We start from the raw sequence: 26,760 nt of genomic DNA on the forward strand, positions 1-26,760 counted from the left end.
CCCCCCCCCCACCACCTACAAACACAGAGTACCATTAGGTGCTCACCATGCATTTAGCAATTAAAGAAAGAAAGAAAGAGATAGAGTGGTGGGTAGATAGATGGAAGGATGAATTCAAGGATGGATAAATGAAGAGTGTGATCTTAACAACATGTTGAATTCTTTAGAGCAGGTGCTACAACTGATCTGCCCCAGAACCTCTCAAAGTGCCTGGCCATAAAAGGCACTCAGCCCATGTTTGCTGAGAAAATACGCTGATAGCAGCATTTCCCTGATGAGGGTCAGGGTTTGTCACAGGGAGTGCTATCTTGTTGCCAATTCACAACAATCTCTAGAGGACAGTTCTGCAAGAGTGCTTTGTGGGTATTTGCAGGAGAGGATGGGGAAACAATGGAAACAGTAAGAAACGTACTGTCTTAACAATAAAGAGACTTTATTTTGGGGGGCTCCAAAATCACTGAAGATGGTGACTGCAGCCATGAAATTAAAAGATGCTTGTTCCTTGGAAGAAAAGCCATGACCAACCTAGACAACATATTAAAAAGCAGAGACATTACTTTGCCGACAAATGTTCGTCTAATCAAAGCTATGGTTTTTCCAGTAGTCATGTACGGATGTGAGAGATGGGCCATAAAGAAAGCTGAGCACAAAAGAATTGATGCTTTTGAACTGCAGTGTTGGAGAAGACTCTTGAGAGTCACTTGGACAGTAAGGAGATCCAACCAGTCCATCCTAAAGGAAATCAGTCCTGGGTGCTCATTGGAAGGACTCAGGCTGAAGCTGAAACTCCGATACTTTGACCACCTGATGTGAAGAACTGACTCATTGGAAAAGACCCTGATGCTGGGAAAGATTGAAGGCAGGAGGCAAAGGGGATGACAGAGGATGAGATAGTTGGTTAGCATCACCAACTCAATGGACATGATTTTGGGCAGGCTCTGGGAGTTGGTGATGGACAGGGGGGCCTGGCATGCTGCAGTCCATGGGGTCTCAAAGAGTCAGACATGACTGCACGATTGAACTGAACTGCATGAGAAAAAGAGAAGTTCTGACCAGATTATTAGTCAGTAGAAGATCCCCAACTCAAGCCAGAGTAAGACTCTGGGCTACAAGTATTACAAACCTTCTTCAGACAACGGAGCAGAGCTGTAGGTCTTAGACGTTGAGACCAATGAACATAGCATGAAGAAAGGGAGTTCAGAGATAAAAGCCATCAAAGCAGTCACTAGGCAAAGTTCCGTGATGAACTGCTCTTCCCAGGGGCCTCAGAGAAAGGACACAGGGAAGTAGACAAGCTGATCTTGGATGGCCTTCCTCATCCTAGTGGGTCTTTGGAACCAGGATAAGCCTTGGCCCTCAGCAACCAACGTGGCACTTCTCAGCGGTACCAATGTGGTTTTCCCATTGAATGTGCCTATTTTTGACAAACTCCTTCTGTGGAAGGGATCCCAGCCAATAGTGAAGACTCAGAATTGCCAAGTCGGCCCAAGTCCTAAATGTCAGGTCCCCTTCCTTTTCCCCCAAGCCCACTTCATTGTTTATCCAAGCCCACCTGTCTGTCTCTGAGCTTCACATTATGAAATATAAAGCACCATGAAAAGGCAGAAAATCACAAAGGGAAGCAAGAGACCCTGAAGCAAAAAGGCATCCCTGATTTGCCTGCTGAGTTGTCTTGGTGGTTGCCTACGCTTCCGTTACCCACCAATCTCCTGGACAGAGAACTAATTGACTTTTCCAGTTTCCCAGAGTGGAAAAGTACTGGCGCTGGCTGCTGCATGCCCGGGCAGCAAGGCGGCGCCTCCTGAGCTCTGGTAGGGCCTGGCAGGCAGGCTGAGGAGAAGCAGCTGCCACCAGGCCCCAGCTTCCAAGAATTATTTTCACACTGTGCTGCCAAAGTTGAGAGCCTGAAAGGGCCACTTGTTTCTTGATGTTTACCATCTCACTGTCAACTCCAGACCACAGGCTCTCCCCATCAATGAGTGTCCTATATGCAGCTTCCAGGAAAGCACACACACGGCACACAGGCCTGAGGCCACGGAGGGCTGACAGCTGGGCCTCTCTGGCACAGGGCAGGTAAGACTGGTGGGGGCGCGGCTCAGATATTAGGGTCAACCAGGGGACCCAAGGCAGCTGATGACCTAAAGGAACATCTGCAATCATGAAACTTTAGAGTCAGGCCTTCAAGAAATCAATCCTTCCAATGGCTCCATGTTAAATATCAGAACCTCTGAGGCTCAGAAAGGTGAATTGACTTACTCAAGGATGAACAGCTGATTAAGGTAATGAGGACTGAAATTCAAATCTGATCCCTGGTTCCTCTTTCTTCAAGCTCAGGCTACCATGACCTAGGTTTTCCAGCTCCAGAGAGGACAAGGTGGTCTAATTAAAGAAGCTGTCATTTGGGCCCCTTCTCTCCAGAAACCCTACTGAGCAGACTGCTTCAGACATGTTCACTGTGCAAGTAAATACCTACATACTGGGATCTTGCTAGGTGCCAAGGAAACTTTTCTGGGTTCCTCTAAGTACAATGAGGCTATTTTGCCAAGACCTCTTTTGGCCAAGTCGAAATTTCCCTTAAGAACAGCCCTTTAGAATGTCAGTTTTCCTAAAAGCCTAAAATGCTCTCCAGAAACAATTATTGTAGAACTCCAGAAGAGGGGTCCCCAAGCTGTACTGGATTTCCGGGTACTGAGATAAGAATTGGATAAGGTATGTTAGACTTCCTGGTTAACAAAGTCAGTGAAAGCCTCCTGCTAAAATAGTGTGTCCTTTCCCTCAACAAGGAGGTAAGTTGAGACAGCTGGGTAGCCATGAGCTAGGAGTTGAGAACAAAGTCGTGGCATAGTTTGGAATCAAAAGAGGCCTATGCTTAAAACTTGATTCTGCCATTTCCAAATTGGGGGACCTCAAGACAAGTTACTAAGCCTCTCTGAACCTCCACTTCCTCATCTTAAATAATCCTGCCAAGCAAGGTTGTTGCAGAGATGTAATGTACAAGGAACTTAACAATTCCTTGAAGGCAATAGGGTTCAATAAATGATATCCAGAAGGAGAGGGGATCATTCATTTTAAATATTACATTCACTCTTTCTTAAGCAATTTAGAGGTTTTATGGCCTTAGGAAGATTAATTAAGCTTTCAGCCTCTCGTTTTACAGTAATAACAGTACTTGTTTATGAGAAAATATGAGTTATATATGTCAAGTACTTAGTAATGTTTACAGCAGAGTAATGCTTAGAACAGTAACATTTAATAAAGGGTAGGTGTTATTGACTTTTTAAACTATTTTTACTCTGACTCATTCTAAAAAAAATTGGAACTGGCTTCCAAAACTGTACAATATGCTAAGTAAATAAACAAACAAATAAGTGTAGAAAAGCAGGTGTGGGGAAAGAGAATAAGGACATTAAGGTAAGCTGGAGCTAAGGTTAATACCCAAAATATAATCAATATTACATTTGGTTCTATACACTTTGCTGGTGATGGGCCTCAAATTTGTCTCCAAGCTGCCTACTAACCAATTCAAAAAGCAAGGCATAATCAGTTAACGTGAATCACAGCAGCAGCAAGGTAAAAGTCAACTTTTTATTTTTGTTCCCAGGTGGGATGGAGTAGCTTATAGTAACCAACACTCCCCCTGAAAATAACTGGAAGAACTAGATAAAATCTATAAATCATCTGTTTACAGCCATTCGATTGGTGCTGACATGGTGAGAGCAGAGGAACTGAAGCTTCAGAGAAGGGAGACTGAGGAGCGGCATCGCCTCTGCAGTCATATGTAGCCGCTTGCCAATTGCAAGGGGCAGAAGCAAGAGGCTGACCCTGGGCTTCGCACTGGTAGAGGGCCACTGGAGGATAAAATACCAGAGTTTTTGAAGGAGGCCTGGGATCCTTCTAGCAGGCAGCGTTTTTCTTGTCCAGCACATTTGCCAAATGCTGGAGTTGTATGAGAGGCAGTGTAAAAACCTAAGGAGAAATACTCTGAAAAGCTGAGCTGAGTGTTTGAATCTGATAAAGATTAGAGTTCAGGACCCACCAGGAAGAGAGGGCACAGAGAAAACATGGGAGTTTTTAAAAAGCACTCAATGACCAAGAATCCAAGTTTAAACCCTACCAATTGCCCAAAGTGAAGATAGTCTACCCTACTATGTAAAGGCAGATCCAACTGCTTTCACTGTTAGCCAGTCTGCACTTTGGGTTCACATCCTTTTAAGAAAATCAAAGACCCAAACACATTTCTAAAGAGAAGACCACCCAAGCCTCAGAGAACTGGGACAAGCCAGTTTTCTACCTATATGCAGGGCATCTTAATGGTCATAAATGTAGAAAAAAAGTCTTTAAATTTACCCCAATATTTGTAAATTTCTTACTCTTGGCACTTCAAGAGAGGAATTCAGATTCATCGTCATAAGAGAAATTAAGGATTAATTTTACTTAAGGAAAAAACAAAAAGAGTAACCAGAGATTTATCATGTCATTACTGCTATTATCACTAGTAGTAGTATTTGTATAGTAGGAGGAGAGGCATCCATTACTATTAAGCAAGTTACTCAATAAGAAGCTATAAAAAGTCCTAAATATTGGTTTAACCTACTTAGAACAAACAAATATTGTAGCTTTCTCAACGTGGTTTTAGCCTATCCCCATATCCAGGGATTCTCCTATGCCAAGATGAAGCATTTCTTAAATTAGCAATACTTATGCATACAAGATACTCTTCATTGTTAGATCTTATAGTTTGACCATAGCTTACAGCACCCAAAAGATTAAGTCTGAATCCTTCCCTTGAAATGTCAAGAGTAATACAAATTTGGGAAAATGTAAGCACATTTTTCTTTATTTACAGACACTAAAATGCTCTGCCCATAGACCAGAGGAGAGGGAATCCAGGCTTTTAGGAATAAGCTCAGAGGCTACTCTACCTCTGCAAGGACAAAGGCTCTCAAAGCCCTCGGACACCAGGGGCTGGACCTCATTACTGCACGTTAGTAGCTGCAGTTCAGGGAACTTCAGTCTGTCATCCTTCTACCTAACACCCCCATCGTTTAAAAGAATGATGTTCTTATGTCTTCTTCTCAGCTTCTGAACATCTTTGTGAGCTCAAGCCTCTCATGGCATAATTTAGATCCATTTTTGTAGAAAAATACAGAGAAGAAAGGGAGCTTCTCCATGTCCTTTCTTTCCTGCCTTCTTTTTACTCCTCAAACACTTACTGATTGCCTCCAGAAGCCAAGCACTATGATAGGTGTCCATCATGAGGACCCAGGAGATCAACACAACACCAAATAAGACAATGGCCCAAGTCATTAACATCTGTGAAGCAGGGAAAAAAGAAGTTGCATACTTTTTAGCAACTCATCGCCTTCTACTTAAGCCCCTCCAAAACCCTCATTGTTTTGAATGTCTTAACTTTTGCCTTACTTTACTGTGTATGTGTCCAAACCACTGAAAAATTCTGGGAGGCCTATCTTACCACATCCATGCTCTTCAGAGGCCTATTGGCTAAGACCAAGAGCTAAGTCAACAATCACACTATTCTCCCCGGGGAGGGGGGGGGGGGGGCGGAAATACACTGTCATGGATATGCTCAGCCTGGGCACAGGGCCCTGCATCCCTTGGAGTTGGGATAGCCAGAGTTCAGGGTTGTTAGAACCCCTATTCCCCAAAGGTAACGTGAGTCTCTCTTGGAGACCACGAGGGACCATAATAGTTACTCAGATCAGATCAGTCGCTCAGTCATATCTGACTCTTTGCGACCACATGAAACGCAGCACGCCAGGCCTCCCTGTCCATCACCAACTCCCGGAGTTCACTCAGACTCACATCCATCGAGTCAGTGATGCCATCCAGCCATCTCATCCTCTGTCGTCCCCTTCTCCTCCTGCCCCCAATCCCTCCCAGCATTACTAATGAACTCTTTTTCTCTTTCCTCCTCCATCATCAGCTTGAAAGAAACTGTTGTTTTACAGTTTGCATTATTTTCATTTCCTTCTCTTCCAAAAGTGACAAGTTACAACCCTTGATATTTGCATATGACTTTCCAGAGCCCATTGACTTCCATTATCTCATTTGGTCCCCCTATTGTAACCCCATGAAGGGCAGAAAGCAGACTTTATTCTTCCCATTTTATAAGTGAGCAAAGTAAGGTGAAGAAATCTAGCTAAAGTCACAAAGGAGATAGTGCCAGAGCTGAAACTCGAATCTCAGTTAAGTTCAGTCTCTCAGTCGTGTCCAACTCTTTGAGACCTCATGAATCGCAGCACGCCAGGCCTCCCTGTCCATCACCAACTCCCAGAGTTCACTCCGACTCATGTCCATCGAGTCAGTGATGCCATCCAGCCATCTCATCCTCTGCTGTCCCCTTCTCCTCCTGCCCCCAATCCCTCCCAGCATCATGGTCTTTTCCAATGAGTCAACTCTTCACATGAGGTGGCCAAAGTACTGGAGTTTCAGCTTTAGCATCATTCCTTCCAAAGAAATCCCAGGGCTGATCTCCTTCAGAATGGACTGGTTGGATCTCCTCTCAATTACCATCGTCTCTTCACCATCTATGTTGCCATCACACTCTTCTGTCAGCACATACTCTCCATACTGTCTGTAGTGTGACATCAGGGTCAAGAAGAACCACCAATTTAGGGAACAATCTGGAAAGAGGGCCCAGAGAAGCTTATTGCTTGTTTGAGTTTTAGAATGCCCTGATTCCTGATTTGTTGAAATCTTAAAGCAAAAGGAACATGCATCCTGGGAGGAAGCACATGGCATTTTGTTATCACTGGGTGAAGGCAAAGCCTTTGATTGGGAAGCACTTGCCATATACCAAGGATCCCAAAGTCATGTGGTTCCTGTTTGGGTACTAACTTAACTTCACGTTTGCCCTATTACTCCCTCAGTGACAACCACCTCCACCCTCTTGTTTTGCTATTTGTGGTTATATGTCTTTACTCCATGTTCTCCCTTTCTCTTTTTACCCAACCCGGAGAATTTGTTTTTCTTTGGATCACTCAGACTTCACTGTCTCTGCCAGCATAACATTAGAGACTTGATGTGATTGGTTAGCATACATTCAGTGAGGCTAACTCTGCAGGAGGCAGCAGAGCACAGAGGTCAAGAACATGCTCCCTGGAGGTGGATCACATCCCAGCTCTGCCACTTGGCTAGGTCTATAACCTTGAGTGAGTTACCTAATGTCTCTGAGCCTCAATTTCCCCTCTGTGAAACTGGAATAACAATGCCACCTAATTCCTAAGGTGCTTCTGAAGACTAAATTTGCTGATAGAATGGTACCAGGAATATATTAAGTGCTTATTAAATATTAGCTGATACTCTTCTTTGAAATTTGCATCTTTTTTTCTCCACTTGGCATAACTAGAGTGCTTAAGGGGCAAATGAGTTTCTGATATCCCCCGAGAAAGATCTTTTACTGGCAGGAAGGATACCAGAGGCCACCCTCGGGCTAGTTTTGACAAAAACATATTGATACAAGGAAGAAAAAGCCAATCTGGGCAGCTTCTAGCATTGCTCACTGAAGAGAAATTCAACCCGGGAGGTCCCTTTCCAAGGCCCTTCTCAAGCCATACACACACACATACAAACATACACACAGCCTTAGTACCTCAGGCCTGGGTTCAGAAACCTAGAACTAGCATCACATTCTCATTAGCAGTTGAGATCCCATAAATCCTCTCAGCACATCTCCAGGGGCATGAATGATGAGAATCCAGGGAAATAAAAATTATTTTCCGGTGTGGAAATGTGTATAGGTATAGTTGGTGATGGACAGGGAGGCCTGGCGTGCTGTGATTCATGGGGTCGCAAAGAGTCAGACACGACTGGGCGACTGAACTGAAAGTAGCTGTATGAACTTTGGTGGGAGACAGGAAGTTGGGAAAAGGGGACAGTTGTGCAGAAGCATCTCCAGCGCTTAGGCTTCTTTGCCAGGGTGAGCTGGTCCCCAGGGCCTTCTAACTAGCTTTTCTTGCTGAGCATGCTAACAAGACCAAGGTTCCAAGAGCTCTGTGGGAACCTGTTGTCTTGCCCGGTTCCTTGGATTCAGGCTGTCCCTCAAACCCAAATTACCTCTCATCCCTATAAATGTACATCAGAAGTCACAAAAACGAAACTATAATGCTGTCCAGCTATACATGATCATTAGAGAAAGACTGTTTCCTCAAGTGGCCTCCAAAGGGGTGGGTAGTCTGATGGAAGGAACCTGGGCCTGGGAGTCAGGAGCGGTGGTCCCTGCTTTACCATTAACTGTGTGTGTTGTCATGGGCAAACCACCAAATCACTTACCCTATTTGACACCCAGTTCCTTTATCTATAAAATGAAGAAGAAGGACTTAAATATCTCTAAGATTCATTGCAGCATGACTAACCTAGGATTTCAAGTCCCTTCATGCATTGGAGAAGGAAATGGCAACCCACACCAGTGTTCTTTTCTGGAGAATCCCAGGGACGGGGGAGCCTGGTGGGCTGCCGTCTATGGGGTCACACAGAGTCGGACACAACTGAAGTGACTTAGCAGCAGCAGCAGCAGACCTTAAGAACTCACTGGATGTAGGATTGATGCTAGAAAGAATAAAACTACAAAGATGAACTGAAAGTCAATTTGGAGCCAGTAGGAAGAGAACACTCTGAATCTCAGATCCTTAATGTCTTTGTTTCTCCAAACATTTTAGATACCAAAGGAGGAATCCACCACCCCAAGACTCTAAACCACTAGCAAGTTGCCTGCTTCTTATGAGGGGAAAATCCAGGATTGAAATGGGAAGTCCCAGCATGTGCCCTGGCTCTGTACCATGGATCCTAAATACCTAGATTGCCTGTTGGCGAGAAGGGGTGTTCTCCCTTTTCCAAGCACAAGTAGTTGTCACAGGCCAAGTCAGGAGAGTGGGGCTGACTGCCCTGTGCTGTCCACACTCAGCAGTTATTTAGTTGGCTGGGTGAGTCCTCAGGACTAACAGACCCTCAGCGAAGTTTTCAGGACAACAAGGTTGGTTCTACTACTCCCCCCCTTCCCCTGCCGCCCAAAAGTCCACCGGGTTCTGGACCCCCCAATGGCAATCAAAACACTGGTTTTATACATTCTGGAGGAGGATCAGACAAATTCAGTAGCCAAGAGTATTCATATACTTCATATGGAGTCTAGAGATGTCCCTTTCCCATGGAGGCAGGCTAAGTTGGAGCATGATTTCTAGATGCAACTTCTTACTAAGGAGCATTTTAGGGTTTACATCTTTAAGATATTCATCAGCTATCTTCTATGTGCTTAGACTAAGGGACACGATTCCTCTGAAGTTCTGGCTTTAGATTCCTGAGCCTGGGAAGTGGCAGGGAGTTGGGGACAAATGGTCTTTCTTGTGAAAAACAGCCGTGCGAGTTTAAGAACCCTGTTTCCAAGCCCAAAGTCTATCAGTGCCTTCCAAAATGGGCAGTAAAGCTCTTACACCACTAAATTATAGTAAGTTTGTGACAAACGGTTTCATAGCTTATCTAATCCAACTTTATTTTACTGCTGGTGAAAGGATGAAAGAAGTACAAAGAGAAGTATATGACTATTGTCATGTTACTAACTTAAGACCAAGTAGAAGGCAACTAGACTTCAACTAGGTGAGAGGAACACAAAGCAAAAAACGAAAGAATGGTGTCAAAGTTCAGGTCTGAGATGCACTCACTAAGCTTATTACAAAGAAGTAACAAGGTACTGGATTTACTGAACCAATTAATCACTGATATTAAAGTATCGTGATTATATGTCCTATAATCAAGAAAAAAGAATATCCCATGGAAATGGAATTTTTGCAAAGATAAGGTGAGTGTTTCATAAATGTACACTCATACTGTATGAAGAAGAGGAAATGAAAATACCCTCAGGAATTCAAATATAGCCTGCAGCCCCTGGGACTCTCAAACACTGCAATGGGGTGGGATATCAGTAAAATCACTTTGGAAATGTAGCAATACAATACAATAGCAATATGTAGGAAAACAGATCATATGTAACATATAAGCTGTGCTGTGCTGTGCTTAGTCACTCAGTCACGTCTGACTCTTTGTGACCCCATGGACTATATAGCCTGCCAGGCTCCTCTGTCCATGGGGTTCTCCAGGCAAGAATACTGGAGTGGGTTCCCATTCCCTCCTCCAGGGGATCTTCCCAATCCAGGGATCGAACTCAGGTCTCCTGCATTGCAGGCGGAATCTTTAGCATCTGAGCCACTAGGGAAGCCCAACATAAAGCTACTTCTAGGTATATATCTAAAAGACTTGGGTATTTATCTCTACCGAAAGACCTTTACAAGAAGGGTTCAAGGAGCTTTATTTATAATGAGCTCGAACTAGAAATAATCCAAATTACCATCCAAAGTAGACTGAATAAATAAAATATTCAAACAAAATTATACAACAATGAAAACAGAGTTGCCAACTGCATGCCACAATATGAATATCATGAACAAAACATTGAATGAAAGAAGCCAGAAACAAAAGGCGATTCCACTCATATAAAGTACAAAAACAAGTAGCACCGATTTGTGTTGTTAGAAAACAATAATGACTACCCTTGGGATGAAGGTACGGCAAAGTCACTTGAAGAGCGTGTAAGAAGGGCTTCTGAAGTCCTGGTACAGTTCTGTTGCTTAATCTGGATACTGCTTACATGGATGTGCTCAGTTTATAAAATTCATCAAATTGACACTTGTGCTATGTCTAATTTCTTACATTTATATCTGTGGCAAAAAGGAAACAGCTCCAAGCCTTACTCTTCCCTGTACTCAGACCTCCCCCGGGTAATATTTTTGTGCTCTCCCACTCTGACTCTGGGCTTGGCCGTGTGGCTCGCTTTGGACAATGAGATCTCAGCAAACATGACTGAGGCACTGGTTTGAAAAATGTTTCACATTTCCCTCTCTGCTTTGCTGCTCTGCAATTCCCATTAAAGGCCATCTATACTAGTGGTGCTAGAGGAGAGCACAGCGAAGCTGCCCCAGTTGTCAGAGCCAAGGCCATCCTCGACGAGTCAGTAAATGACCAGCTTACTCCCAGATATGTGCAGAAGGGACATCCAGAAGGGACCAGAAGAATAACCCCATTAAAACCAGACTAAATCACCAACTTTGCATATATTAAGTGGCATCACTACGGTAATAGACAATTGATACAATTGTATACTTCAATTTAAAGTATACACATAATTTTAAAAATTGGGAGAAGGGGACTAACATATCTATTTTTGAGCATGGCCACACCCTGTAGGAAAGAGAAACTGCCTGAGATTCTACAAGACCAGGGTCCCCAAAGCATAACATGACACCCAAGTTAAATATAGGCCTTAGCCAACCAAACATAACTGGGAAACCAACTTGCAGACGTTCTCTAAGGCATCTGAAAATTTTCTCTTCTGTTTCCCAGAAGATGCAGAAGCAAATGGTTGCTTCCTCCACCTCCCATTTTATTTTCTTTTTATTCCACCCAACTCCATGTAAGAAACACTTCACACTATTCAGCATGTTACAGAGTGTATTTGTTTCTATTTCTGCTATGGCCCTGTTTCACCAGAGAGAAAGAGAGGAAGGAGGGACCTTGGGACCCCTCAGCAGTGCTTTTCCCAAGATGAACACTGAAGGGCTTGAGTGTTCAGCTGGTCTTCCAGCATGCGGCTGAGCAATGGCAGTGTTACCTGGGTTAACCTGAGCTTTTGCAGAACTCAAGATAGGCAGCAGCAGGAGCAGCACCAAGGGCATTCTGGGAATCGGGATCATCTCAGGAGATGGTGTTGGAACTGGAGCCTTCAGGCCGCCAACAATGCAAGACAAGAAGAAAGAGGAGAGGGAATGAGTGAAGCAGAAACCATCAACACAAATGAACACAATTTACATAATTATCCTTGTGTTTTTACAGTGTTTATGTCTATATTTAGAATTTTAAATCATGAACTTTGATAGTTGAATGTGACACTGAATTGTCACAAAATATAAGAACTTTCAAACTGGGATATTCAGTAGTTAGGTAACATAAGAACTTTCAAACTCTATTAGATTATATTCTCATGGAATTAAAATTAGCAAAACTATAGGTGGGTAACAAAGTTTCAATAAGATAAATACCCAAATTGTGAACAGTGATAAATTAAAACTGACTTTTACAATATTTTCATAATTTTAATATTTATTCCACTATTAAACCAAGAAAAACATTCAATGATGTTAATGTGTTTGCCTTTCAAAAGATGTAAGGTGAATATTTATCCTGATTTATTAGCTCTGGAATTGTACCTGAAGCTCAAGTTCCCCTAGAATAATCCATGTGGTTATGGATTAGAGTTGAGACATCAGTATGAACTCATATTTATCTTAATAGGGATATAAATGGTTACATATGGAAATATTTATAGATATTTACACACAGGTTAGTACATATTCATATATCTATCTTCTTGTTATGAGAGTGCCTAGAAGCAGGAACACCCAATAGCAAAGAGCAAACCTGATACCCAGATCTTGACTTCTTATACCATTCTCCAGTAAAAGGAACCAGGGGTTCTTGGAGAGACTGCTAATTTCAGGGCTGAGGCAGGAAATACGATTATCTTGGAGAATGTTTTAGTGCCCCAAGCTGAGAATATATACACACACAAGAATGATGGGGATATGGCAAGAGAACACAGAGCCAACAGAAAGGGTCCCCATGGCCAAAGCTGAAGCAATTTACGCAACAAAATGGATCAAGTGGTATTGCATTATAACTCAAGACATAAGATAAATATTTACAAGCCCAGAAATAAATGATTGAATAAACAAATGGAGGAGAATAAACAAATTTTCTCATGCAAAAGAATTCTAAATAATTTATGTAGATACTCTCTGGTCTGTTGTCTTTCTCCCAAGAACCCATCACTCCAGCCTAATCATGAGAAACACATCAGACAAATCCCAATTGAGGGACATTCTACAAAATTCCTGCTACGTAATCCTCAAAACTGTCAAGGTCACCCAAGACTAGAAAGTCTGAGAAACTGACACAGTTAAGAGGGATGAAGGAGTCATGATGTCTAAATGTAACACGTAACATCCTGGATGGGATCTTGGAACAGAAAAAGGACATTTGGGGAAAACTGAGGCAATCTGAATGAAGTGCAGACTTTAGTTAATAATAATGTGTCAATATTGGTTCATTCACTATGACATATTTACTATACTAATTTAATATGGCATAATTGGGGAAACTGGGTAATGGGTGAATAGAAAATCTATATACTCTTTGCAATGATCCCATAAACATAAAACTGTTCAAGAATAAAAACTTTATTTTAAAAAAGAAAGTTTCTTCCAGGTAACCCTATGAGTCAACAAACACTGGATCTACTACTAGAAAACTGTATAATGTGAAATTATAAAGGGAGACAAAATCCCTTTAAGCTGGAGTGATCAGAGGAGGTTTCATGGGGAAATAAGCATCTGATCAAATTTTTAAAGGATGAATATGATTTTAATGGATAATAATGGGAATACAGTAAATAATAGACTGACATAGCTAAGAGGAAACAGGAGCTTTTTTTTGAGGAAACAGAAGCTTTCTATGATGTTTTCTAGGCAACAGAACTCTGAATCACCCCAAGTGGTTATATATATCAGTTCAGTTCAGTTCAGTCGCTCAGGCATGTCCGACTCCTTGCGACCCCATGAATCGCAGCACGCCAGGCCTCCCTGTCCATCACCAACTCCCAGAGTTCACTCAGACTCACGTCCATTGAGTCAGTGATGCCATCCAGACATCTCATCTGCTGTCGGCCCCTTCTCCTCCTGGCCCCAATCCCTCCCAGCATCAGAGTCTTTTCCAATGAGTCAGCTCTTCGCATGAGGTGGCCAACATACTGGAGTTTCAGCTTTAGCATCATTCCTTCCAAAGAAATCCCAGGGCTGATCTCCTTCAAAATGGACTGGTTGGATCTGCTTGCAGTCCAAGGGACTCTCAAGAGTCTTCTCCAACACCACAGTTCAAAAGCATCAATTCTTTGGCGCTCAGCCTTCTTCACAGTCCAACTCTCACATCCATATATGACCACAGGAAAAACCATAGCCTTGACTAAACAGACCTTTGTTGGCAAAGTAATGTCTCTGCTTTTGAATATGCTATCTAGGTTGGTCATAACTTTCCTTCCAAGGAGTAAGTGTCTTTTAATTTCATGGCTGCAGTCACCATCTGCAGTGATTTTGGAGCCCCAAAAATAAAGTGTGACACTGTTTCCACTGTTTCCCCATCTATTTCCCATGAAGTGATGGGACCAGATGCCATCATCTTTGTTTTCTGAATGTTGAGCTTTAAGCCAACTTTTTCCACTCTCCTCTTTCACTTTCATCAAGAGGCTTTTTAGTTCCTCTTCACTTTCTGCCATAAGGGTGGTATCATCTGCATATCTGAGGTTATTGATATTTCTCCCAGCCATCTTGATTCCAGCTTGTGTTTCTTCCAGTCCAGCATTTCTCATGATGTACTCTGCATATAAGTTAAATAAGCAGGGTGACAATATACAGCCTTGACGTACTCCTTTTCCTATTTGGAACCAGTCTCTTATACACACACACACACACACACACACACACACACACATACAGATAGTTCTGACTGAAGAGGATAGAGCCAAAACTAATCAAACACAAAAAAACTAAAGTGGCTTCCTGGTAGGGGGCAGGGGAAAGTGATCCATAGCCACGATGACCATGATTTTATGGCACAGATTTGGATGAGAGCAAATATGTCTCAGTGCCTACTCACTGCCAGCAGCAGGAACACTGTGTTTCCACGAATGAGTCCACAAACAAACATGCCCAGAAAAGAGACACACAGGCAGACCTTGGAGACATTGGTCTTGGCTGTAAACTAGAACTAATCCATGACCATGATTCAGGATGTCCTTCTACAAATATCTTAGCTTTTTGGGAGCACTGCCTTGTGTAGCTACCCTCTCTGAGCAGCTTTTGAAGAACAGTTCTCCAGTTCTCTTTCATGACACCTTCCTTGTGGATTATTGGCTATCACTTTCTCCCCTCCATAACCTTCTCCAGGATTCCTTCTTCAAGGATTGTCTCCTACACTTCATTCCCCTCTCACATTGAATTTGTTTCTACTAAATCCTCTATAACATTGCTATAAAATTACCCATTTAATCATTAGCTGCAAATGGTTTGTTCTTGTATCCTCAAAAGGAAACATTATATCTTGTACAAAGTGGATGCTCAAAAATGGTTTTTAACTGAACTAAGCAGAACTTCAGTTCAGTTCAGTTGCTCAGTCATGTCTGACTCTTTGCGACCCCATGGACCGCAGCACACCAGGCCTCCCTGTCCATCACCAACTCCCGGAGTTTACTCAAAACTCATCTCCATTGAGTCAGTGATGCTATCCAACCATCTCATCCTCTGTCATCCCCTTCTCCTCCTACCTTCAATCTTTCCCAGCATCAGGGTCTTTTCAAATGAGTCAGCTCTTCATACCAGGTAGCCAAAGTATTGGAGTTTGAGCTTCAACATCAGTCCTTCCGATGAACACTCAGGACTGATCTCTTCTAGGATGGACTGGTTGGATCTCCCTGCAGTCCAAGGGACTCTCAAGAGTCTTCTCCAACACCACAGCTCAAAAGCATCAATTCTTTGGTGCTCAGCTTTCTTTATAGTCCAAATCTCACATCCATACATGACCACTGGAAAAACCATAACCTTGACGAGATGGACCTTTGTTGGCAAAGTAATATCTCTGCTTTTTAATATGCTGTCTAGGTTGTTCATAACTTTCCTTCCAAGGATAAGCGACTTTTATTTTGATGGCTGCAGTCACCATCTGCAGTGATTTTGGAACCCCCAAACATAAAGTCAGCCACTGTTTCCGCTGTTTCCCCATTTATTTGCCATGAAGTGATGGGACCAGATGCCATGATCTTTGTTTTCTGAATTTGAGCTTTAAGCCAACTTTTTTACTCTCCTCTTTCACTTTCATCAAGAGACTCTTTAGTTCTTCTTCACTTTCTGCCATAAGGGTGGTGTCATCTGCATATCTAAGGTTATTGATATTTCTCCTGGCAATCTTGATTCCAGCTTTGCTTCATCCAGCCCAGCATTTCTCATGATGCACTCGGCATACAAGGTGTTCAAAAAGTATTGACTGAACTTTCTTTTGGAAAGTTTTACTTGGTTCAGGTTGTGAATCCCTAATACCAGTGACTATTTCTGCTTTGTTTGCTTAAATTAGGGTGCCTAGCAGGTAACAAACACAAAAGAACCATTATTAAACCTAGAAGTACTATACCACGGATACCTAACCTGTGCCAAGGACTATCTCATGTAATATTTACAGTCACTCTACCAGGTTTGTTTTCATCAATAAAGTAACTGAGCAGAAAGAAGTTAAAACTGATCTGTTTACACAACTGATAGGCATCAAAGCTCATGCACGAAGCCGAGTTCGCATTCCTCTGAAATCTACTTAGGCTGCTTTGTTGCTGTTGATTTTGTTTTTGTCTTTGTCATCATACCACACTCTCCTTTGATCTGACCTCTGCTACTTCACCAGAGCGACACTCCTGCTCAGCCTTTCCGCTTAGTTACATTCAGACTTCTTTCATTTCTTTCTTTTTTACCTTGCCTCCTTAGGACCTCTATTTAAAAGTTGCGGTCCTCTCTTTGATTCAAATCACCACCAAATGGTTATTTCTTCAGTGAAATATTCTCTTACCCCCTTGATTGCACATGCACTGAAAGCATCGTATAATTTTTCTACATAGAAATGATCATCGTATAATCATATATCCTTTGCTAGGGTTGTCTAATTAGTGCCTGCACCCCTATAAGCTCCTTGTTTATTTCACTCACCATTGCATTCCCAGCACTTATCAGAGTGCTGGATAAACAGTTGCAGAATGAATTAACGATTGTCTTAAGCCACATATTCAGTTGTTGTATCTGGCTAGTCCAGATTCCATACCTTAAAAGGAAGTATCCCCAAAACTTACGATAAACAGACATCACCCTTTTCTGCCTCTTTGAACGAATCTTTCTAAAGGTTCAAAATTTAAGCAATGTGACATGTGAATAAAACCCATAAACATACATTAAAGAATTTCAAGAAGATGGAAGGTCCCTCTCTACCCACTTCTTTGGTTAACAGTGCAAATTCCTTTGACAAGAAATTTATTCAAACTTTAAAAATAAAAAGTTATTGGCCTTCATTCATTCAGCAACTATTTTCTGAAAGGTGCTGTTCTGGGTGCTAAAAAGGCAGAGAAGACTCCTGTTATCATGGTGCTTATAATATCCAAACTAGCAAATAAATAAGTAAGAAACCTAAGGAGATATTCATGCCATGAAGACAGTAAAATCCAGTAATGTGATGGAGAATGAATGAGGGTCATTTCAGGTAAGATGATCAGGAAAGGCCTCCCTAAATATGATATTGTCAAAGAAATAGATAAGTAGGACAATGAAGAGAATAGGCAATACTCATATACACAACAAAAAAATGTATATAAGTGGGAACTTTCCATATAAGAAAAAGGGCATTTAGAATCAGTGAAAAGTTTCAGATGATTCAGTAGCTTTTTCAAAAACAAATAAAGGTATATTCATATCTCACACAAAAATAAAGAGTCAAAAATGTAAAAACAGAACAAAGTATTTCTAGAAAATATTGAGAATCTGCTGTGAGCAAGAGGAAAACCTACATAAATAAGACATAGAAAGCAAAATCTACAAATAAAAAGAATGATAATGTTTTCATCAAAGTTCAAAACATCTTTGAGACAAAAGGCACATGAGCTTAACAGACAAGCAACAGACCAAGAGAAATATTTGAAATTTTAGAACAAAACAATGTGTATGTATTTTTCTGGTATAAAGAGTCTCTATAAATCATTTTTTAAAGTGACTAGAAAAATGGGCCAAGTAAATAAAAAGCATCTAAAAGAGGAAACAATATAATACCAGTAAACATCTAAAGGCACTCAACCTCACTAGAATCAGAAAGACAAACAGCAGCATTTGAATACAGCATTTTATCTGTCAGACTGGCAAAAATATAAAGTGTGAAACGATGAAGTTTGGCAATAGTGTGGAGAAATAGAGACATACTCTGCCACTGGATTTATAAATCGGAAGATGATTTAAATCAAAACATGTAAATAGACTCTGATCTATACATTCCATTTATTATTTATCCTAGAGAAGATTTACATAGGTGCATAATGATGTAGCCACAAAGAAGTGCTTTGCATTTTTTTTAATTTTTATTTTTCATTGAAGGATGATTACTTTACAATGTTGTGCTGGTTTCTGCCGTACAACAGTGTGAATCAGCTGTGAGTATACATATATCCTCCCCTGTGAGCCTCCTTCCCAATCCCCCATCTCACCCCTCTTTTTATTTTATCATGGTAAGAACAATTAATATAAGACAAATTTTTAAGTGTATAACATATTATTATTGACTACATATTATTGTTGACTATATATGTAATATTATGTCAGATCTCCAGAACTTACCTCACCTTGCTTAATTGAAACTGTATGCCCATTGATTAATAACTCTCCATTTACCGTCCCCCCTTGAAAGTGAAAATCTTAGTCACTCAGTCATGTCCAACTCTGTGACCCCATGGACTGTAGCCTGCCAAGCTCCTCTATCCATGGAATTCTCCAGGCAAGAATACTGGAATGGGCAGCCATTCCCTTCTCCAGGGAATCGTCCCAACCCAGGGATCAAACCCAGCTACATTGCAGGCAGATTCCTTACCGTCTGAGCCATCAGAGAAGCCCACCCCTCCCCTTAGTCTCTGGCAACCACCATCCCACTCTTTCATTCTATGAATTTCACTATTTGGGATACCTAATTTAAGTGGAATTGTGCACTACTTTTTCTGTGACTGATTTTTTTCCCTTAACAAAATGTCCTCAAAGCTCATTCATGCTGTTGCATATTGCAAAATTTGCTTCTTTTTTTAAAGCTAAATATATTCCATTGCATGTATTAGCCACATTTTCTTCATCAATTTATTTGTCAATGGACATTTAGGGTGTTTCCACATCTAGGCTATTGTGAATGCAATGAACATGGGGAATGCTAGTGTCTTCAAGATCTTGATTTTAATTATTTTGGATAAATACCCAAAGTGGGGTTACTGGGTCATGTGGTAGTTCTATATTTAATTTTGAGGAATCTCCATACAATTCTCCATAAATGCTGTGGCCAACTGATCTTCAAGAAGGATGCAAAGAATATATAATGTGGAAAATGAGTCTCTCAAACAAATACTGTTAAGAAAACTAGGTACTCACAAGCAAAAGAATGAAATTGGACCCTTATCTTACACTATACACAAAAATCAACTCAAAGTAGGTTAAAGACTTAAATGTAAGATCTGAAACTTTAAAACTTCTAGAAGAAAACATAGAGGAAAAGCTCCCTGATAGTGGTCTTGGCAATGACGACATAGATATGATACGAAAAGCACAAGCAGAAAAAAGCAAACATAAACAAGTGAAACTACATTGACCTAAAAAGCACAGCAAAGGAAACAATCAACAGATGAAAAGGCAACCTACAGAATAGGAGAAACTGTAAACCATATATCCAACAAGCAACTAACACACAAAAGAGCTAAGTAACACATACAACTTAATGGCAAGAAAATAAAATAAAATTCCACTAATAAAATCCTTGAAAATGGGCTAAGGAATTGAATGGACATGTCTCCAGTGAAGACATACAAATGGTCAAGAGATATACAAAAAATGCTCAACCTTGCTAGCCATCAGGAAATACAAATCAAAACCACAGTAAGAAACCAACCCCATATCCGTCAGGACGGCTATGATCAAAAATGAATAAATGAAAGACAATTGTAGACAAGAGTGTGGAGAAACTGAAATCCTTCAACATGTGGGTACAACATTTTTTTTAAGTACCAAAACTTGGAAATTTTCTACCAATAAGGGAGTGCTAGAAACTATGACATATTCCTGCTATGAAATACTAGTCAATAGTTTAAAAGTATGAGTTAGAACCATATGTCGTTACATGGTTAGATGTCCATGACATGGTTTTAGGTGAATTAACAGTATTTAAGACATATATAAACACACTGTATATTTCTATGGATATAAAAACAGACTTACATGCATATATGCATAAAAGATCTAGAAAGTTAAACGCCATCAATCTAGGGGTCACTTTAGTGCTAAAATAGGTTAGTACATGAGCACAGAGCAAGGAATCTTGGAAGGCAAGTGCTGATAATAGCAATTCCCTCAGAGATTGTAGTGTCTGGCATTGGAGATTGGAAATGAAGATCAAAAGGAAACTTTAGTCTTATTTGTGATGTTTTGATTTTAACAAAATATGTCCCCTGTTAATGTCATTCACATTTGTTTCTCTGACAAAAGAAAAATATTCCTTGGGGCAGTCTATCAGAACCTTGGGGGTGCTAACCAACCAACCATGCATATCCAACAAGGTGTGGGGTGACCTATCTTATGTTTTGAGAATCACTTGAGGTATTGAGAGATATTATTTATTTATTTATTTATTATTTATCTTGTAGATAGAGAAGAAAAACCAGTTCAGAATTGCTACTTAAACCTTTCTCTCTCTTTTTTTTTTAGAACTTACAAATGAATAATCATCAAGCCTTACAACAAACCTGAAAGGAAAGATTACCATCCCCACTTTACAAAATGGGAAAGTAAAACCTTAAGTCACTTCACTCACCACCTAGGTAGACTTACCTGACCTGGCTGCTGGATCCCGTTCATCATACTGAATTTATATGTCTGTCTCTCAAGCCAAATCATGAGTCATTTAAAGTTAGGGATCTTGGTTCCCTATATATCAAAATTAGATTAATTCTAACTTGCCTGGGTCACAAAACTAGAAAGAGACGGAATTAAGACTCTTCCAGTTTCTCTGACTCCTTGGCCAGGGCTACTTCACCCATAACCCAATAGTTTCCAAGGAACATCAATGACTGTGTAGTTCAGAGAGCATATGTTTGTGTAATGAAAAACTCACCTCCCTCTTGACAGTCAAAATTCCCCACCCAAGCTGGATACTTGGCTGGAACACTCCAAACTGACTCCAAAGGAGCCATGATTCAGGACCGCCCAGATCCAATGGCAGATGGTCGACTCTGCATCACAGGACTGACCACACCAGGACTGAGACAGGCTGTGGGTCAAAGCCATCAGGAAAACTGGGAAGTGAATGGAAGGCTAGGCACATGTGAGCGTGACAGTCATAGCCAGAAATTACCAGGAATTTTTTAAAAAAGAACCTAGAATCAAACTTTTTACAAGTCATTTCTGTCCTTGGATGAGTTTCCAAAGGCCTCTTTCTGAAACAGAGGCCAGGGCCACATCATGGTTTAGAGCAAGTCACCAGCACATCCTGCCTGATACCGTCCTGTTCTGTGGAGACTTTATGCAGGGAGGCCTCCCTCCTGGTCAGTCCTGTGTCTCCTGCAGCTTCAGGTTATACACAACTGAGAAAGTATAATCCCCTTCTTTTATGACTGCCATAGACAGTTAGACCAGGGGCTTTCTGTGTGGTCCAGGGTCTAAGACTCTGCCTTCCAATGGAGGGCGTGTGGGTTTGAGCCTTTGTTGGGGAACTAAGGTCTCACATGCCACAGAATGCAGCCAAAATTTTTTTTAATGTTGGACCATTTCCTACTTTATGCTATCACTTATATGTAGAATCTAAAAAAAGCCAAACTCAGAGAAACAAAGTGGTAGTTATCATGGGAAGGGGGTGGGTTGGAATGGAGGAGTATTAATCAAAAGGTACAAACTTACAGTTATAAGATGAATAAGTTCTGGGGATCTAATATACAGCATGGTGGTTATAGCTGATAATACTATATTTTATACCAAAGTATAGATATTAAATATTCTTACCACAAAGAAGAAATTATATGCCAGGATGAAGATGTTAGTTAATGCTATGATGATGATCATTTTGCAGCATATAAATGTATCAGATCAGCAGGCTGTACACCTTAAACTTACACAATGTTGTATGTTATTTGAGCCGGGAGTCACACCACATTGCCAGGCACAAGCTCTACTCTGGGGCTCAAACAGGAGCGTGAGTGGAGATTGAGCCCCGAAGATGAGTTCTGAAACGTCCTCTGAGCTGCTGAGTGGGAAAGGGTGTACAAGGAGCTAAGGCCTGTCACGTAGTTCACACACCTGGGGTCTCAGGGTGTGAGGCTCCCTGCACTGGTGGAGCAACAGATTCGAGGGCTCCAAAACACGAGCCGTACTGCAGTGTCTGCTTTCTACGACAGGACTGATAGATGGTAGACAGATAGACAGACAGACAGACAAGAGGTAAACACATGATGAAGAGGTAGATAGGAGGCGATATTTATTTAGATGATACAGATTTAATATAAAAAGAAACAGTTTCATAGATGTTGCTATAATAGTTAACTGCATTTATTTGGAAAAAATAGCACCATAATTTCCCCTTGGTGACAACACAGAAAGTAGGCAAAAAAAGCCACCCTTAGGATTTCCTGCCCTAAAAAAAAAAGATGGAAAATTTGAGTACCTCTATTTCTCCCAAGTCCCTCTGAAGTGACTGTAACTGACAGATAGTAGAGTTCTCATTTTCCCCCCAAATCTGATTATTAGCAAAAATCACCTTTTTCTCTGAAGCAGAGCTAGAGGTATATCGCACTTTAAGAAATGCCTGAACTTGCCAAGGTCATAAATCATGAAAAGTTTATCCGCATTACACAATAAATCTTTGAACAAGCCTTCAGTGCTGAGTACCTTTGAATAACAAGTTTCCACACAGTACATTTAAAATAACATTCAGTATACAAAAATGTTCCATCTACTTACCAAACTCATAAATCGTGGAGAGAGTCTCCACATTACAAAATAATTCTTCACTTTGCAAAAGGATCTGCTGCTAAGTTCCTTTGATAGAAAATCCTTCCAATAATTCAGAATATGATTCAGTATACCTAAATCCAGTTTATGCTCAACTTTCCAGGAATACAGCTTGTGTACCAAGCAGGCAACATCTGGTTTGGCAGATGGTCCTTCTTCCCAGATAATCCATCCTTCCAGGTCTAAAAGCTAGAGATAATCTGAGGTGACTACCACTTTATGGAAAAACAAAGTCTCAGAGTTCCCTGAGGGATCTTTACACTGAGCCTGTGAAAGGAGCCAAATAGGAAGTGCCTGCCCTTCTAGAAAATCAGCTGTGGCCTGCAGCCAGGGCCCCTCCACCTAAACCCGGGTAGACCATCCTGCAGGAAGGGGTGGGGGCCCTGGAAAGGCTGGAGTGGGAAGGGAAATGAGATAAAGGGACTTGGGTCAAACAGGAGCCAATCTGAGGTGCGGTGTGTGCACAGCTGGGCATGGTATGCTTGTCCTCGTGTGTGTATTGAAGAGCCTGGTGGGGAGAAGAGAAGCCACATGCTCTATGACCATAGATTTTCATTCAGGGGCCATTCAGGGCATTAAAGGCTTGTTTTCCTCTCTGCTGAGTCATTTTTCATTTCAGATTCAACAAATAAAAAGCACAATCTTTGGAGTATTTAATACTCAGCAAACAAATATGCAGAAATGAGCTTAGTTTTGGCAGAAGAAGAGCCATACACACACACACACATACACCCCCTCACTGTACCGAACATCCTCCTGTTTTATATTGATTCCCAAGGATTTGTTGATGTCTTCCTCATTCCCAACTTTCCTCTGGGAATCCCAATCTCTTGCCTCTCAAAATGTAGCTGCTTAGTGCTGAGCCAAAGACCTGGGTTGGCCCGGTCTGTAAGTGTTTAAGCACACAGGATGTTCCCCAGATGACCCAAGCTGACCCTTACTGCTGAGAGGAGGAGGACACAGCCAGCTGTGCTCCTGCCTTCATTAGAAGAGTACTTTGCTTTCCTCACCCTTGTCATCTGTAAAATGGAGACAACTAGAGGTCACTGAGTGAGATCCCTGTGTGGAAGACACCCCTCCTGCCAGAGCAGAGGGGACCACAGAACATCCGTGGTGTGACATCATTTGTCTGCCATCCTTTCTAAGGATATAATCGCTATAATGCCTTCATGAGATGAGGAGGAGGGAGGGAAAATATTGATACAAAGTGAAGGCGGGGTGTTTTCTAAACCCAAAAGGCTCTGTTAGAAGCTCATCCCTTGGCCTGCTGAAACCCCCAGCAGAGCCTTTGGCCTCTCTGAGTTCTAGCAGCCTCGGCTCTCCACCAGGCTGTCTCACTCCCACCCTGACTTCCAGGCTCCCACACTTGAGCACCTTCCCCACCCCGCCTCTCTCATTCTCTTGCCCCATTCCACCCTCTACCCAGGCTCCTCAGACCCCTGAGCCAAGTCCTGGGGAGCAGAGGGCTGCCTGGAGGCATTCAACAGAAGGGTTGACTGACGGTCTGTCAGAAGGTTTTGGAGGTTACGAAATAAAGATTGCTAAGTCACTTCAGTCGTGTCCGATTCTGTGTGACCCCACAGACGGCAGTCCACCAGGCTCCTCCGTCCCTGGGATTCTCCAGGCAAGAACACTGGAGTGGGTTGCCATTTCCTTCTCCAACACATGAAAGTGAAAAATGAAAATGAAATCGCTCAGTTGTGTCCGACTCTTCACGACCCCGTGGACTGCAGCCTACCAGGCTCCTCCGCCCATGGGATTTTCCAGGCAAGAGTAATGGAGTGGGGTGCCATCACCTTCTCCGATGAAATAAAGATAGTAGTCCTCAAAATTATGGACTCAGAGCCACAAGAGCTTGAAGGTACTTGAAAACTCAACTGTATTAATCCTCTGTGGTTAAAGGTAAGGAAGGTCAGTCAGCCCCCAAAGCAGAGAGGCCTCCGTGGGGGCAACAGCTGGTCAGAGGCAGGGCCAGGCCTCTGGTCACCCAGGCTAGCATGGGTTCTCTGATGACACTGCCTCCCTTGGCCCAGCCTTCTGCTTTTCTTTCCTCAAACTCAGCACACGCACCTGCTTTAGCCCCATCTGTCTTGGTAACTGATCTCTTTAAACCAGAGTGAAGTTATTTGGAAAATCTCTGTGATGGTTTTCAAATGTGTATACAAATGCATGACCTGGAGCCATGTGTTCATGGAAAGCTGGCATCTCGTTTCCTTCCTCCTGAATACAAGCTCAACAGGGTGCCTCGCCTCTAACAAAATTAAAACAGGAAGAGTGATGGCTGTGAACCTCCAGAGCTGGGTCCCAGAAGGTAACCCGCACCCACCGGGCTCTCTCACAGACTTGCCCTGCGAACGCACTGCCAGGCAATATGGGAGCCCTGGCCATGTGGAAAAGCCAGACACAGGTCTTTTGGCAGATGCCATTGCCAAGGTCCCTGCAGGCAGCAGCAGAAACTCACACACTTGTGAGTGAGGAAGGCACCCAGGTGACTCCAGCCTCAGCCATCAACTGTTACAATCCCAGGAGAGACCGTGGGCAAGACAGCTGAGCTGAGCCCAGTCCCCAGAAACAGAAGCGATAACAAGAATGACATGATTGCTGTCTGTTAAGTCACTAAGTTGTGAGGTGATTCATCACATGGCAAAAAATTACTGGAACAACCTCCTTGGGTAAAGAAGGCACAGCTTCCTGCAGACCCAAGGATTGGGTTTTGAATGCTGCCTGGTTTTTATTCGTCAGCAATCTGTCCATTGCCTCAAAGTCTAGGGGTAAGATGGAAACAATAGTGAGCAAGAGACACGGCTCTCTCATTAAACCCAGAGGTGGGCTGAAAGACTAACCATCCACATGTAAAGTGCCTTTCCCTTGAGGGCTTGGTAGTGAATCTGGAAGCAGCATCTTACTCACTATATCACCCCTTCCTATTGCCCCTGGGTCCCTGCACCCCATGCTTGACCACCTCTCTCTCCAACAACTCCTTCCCAGACACCAGGCCCAAAGCCAGACTTTCCAGGTTTGAATCCTGCACCAGTTATGTGACCACACACCTGCACCTGGACTCTGTAGGAGTGTCGCGAGGATGGAATGAGTTATTACATAGCAAGTACTTAGAACAATGTCCGGCTCATACATTTTCACAGATATTTAAATTTCTACTTCATTTTTACTATGTACATCTCCTTGTCTCAATAAATTTGCAAGTTACAGGCAAAAACATGCCTCCCCAGTCACCACCCTCTACGTGCACCGGTTCACACCTGCACGGTGGGTGCTCAGGAACACTTGCAGTTGATGGGCAGGTCATTTCAATAGTAACAAAACAGGCAACACCAGCAATACAAACTCCTTGCCTTTGACAAGCACACTAAACCTCGTCGGGAACATCCTAGGAGTGATGCTGTCTCTGGAGAAAGTGACTTGACCCTGTGCGTACAGTCATTCACAAGTCATGAAAGACTCAGCACTTAACTATGAACCAGCGCAGCACAAACCAGCCTGGGGCTGAGGAGAGCAGGGCTAGGCCGTGTCTGGAGGGACAGTGATGTGATCATACTGCTAGAGCAAGTGCTGTTCTGTCCCCATGTGAGAGTGCACACGTCCCAACAACATTTCAATCCAGCCACCCAAAGCCACGAGGGCCAAGACCTGGTTCCAGCCGTGCCATGTCCACGAGGGCTGCCTTATTCTTGGGGTCCATGGAAGTGCTGGCCTCTTAAGAACACATGTCTCCATCAGGCTGCTTATTAATTTGCACAGGCCCAATCAATGTGAAGTAAATTTGATCTCATCCATCCATAAGAAACCCTCCTGAGCCTCA

General features: G+C 42.3%; 1 protein-coding gene across 6 annotated transcripts in view; it reads right to left on the minus strand.

Annotated features, from left to right (window-relative positions):
- Positions 1 to 26,760, minus strand: part of DDR2 (discoidin domain receptor tyrosine kinase 2) — a 182,638-nt gene that overhangs the window by 68,473 nt on the left and 87,405 nt on the right. For 4 of the 6 annotated variants that reach the window (XM_027527273.1, XM_027527282.1, XM_027527264.1 and 1 more), the window contains one exon: positions 11,678 to 11,786. In XM_027527273.1, the coding sequence (XP_027383074.1) occupies positions 11,678 to 11,759 (82 nt within the window). In that variant the 5' untranslated portion in view covers positions 11,760 to 11,786. Of the gene's footprint in view, positions 1 to 11,677; positions 11,787 to 22,889; positions 23,150 to 26,760 lie in introns of those variants that run through there. The other 2 variants (XM_027527247.1, XM_027527237.1) reach the window with 1 other exon arrangement.

The sequence above is a fragment of the Bos indicus x Bos taurus genome, chromosome 3, assembly GCF_003369695.1.
Source record: "Bos indicus x Bos taurus breed Angus x Brahman F1 hybrid chromosome 3, Bos_hybrid_MaternalHap_v2.0, whole genome shotgun sequence".
In the NCBI taxonomy this organism is placed as follows: Eukaryota; Metazoa; Chordata; class Mammalia; order Artiodactyla; family Bovidae; genus Bos; species Bos indicus x Bos taurus.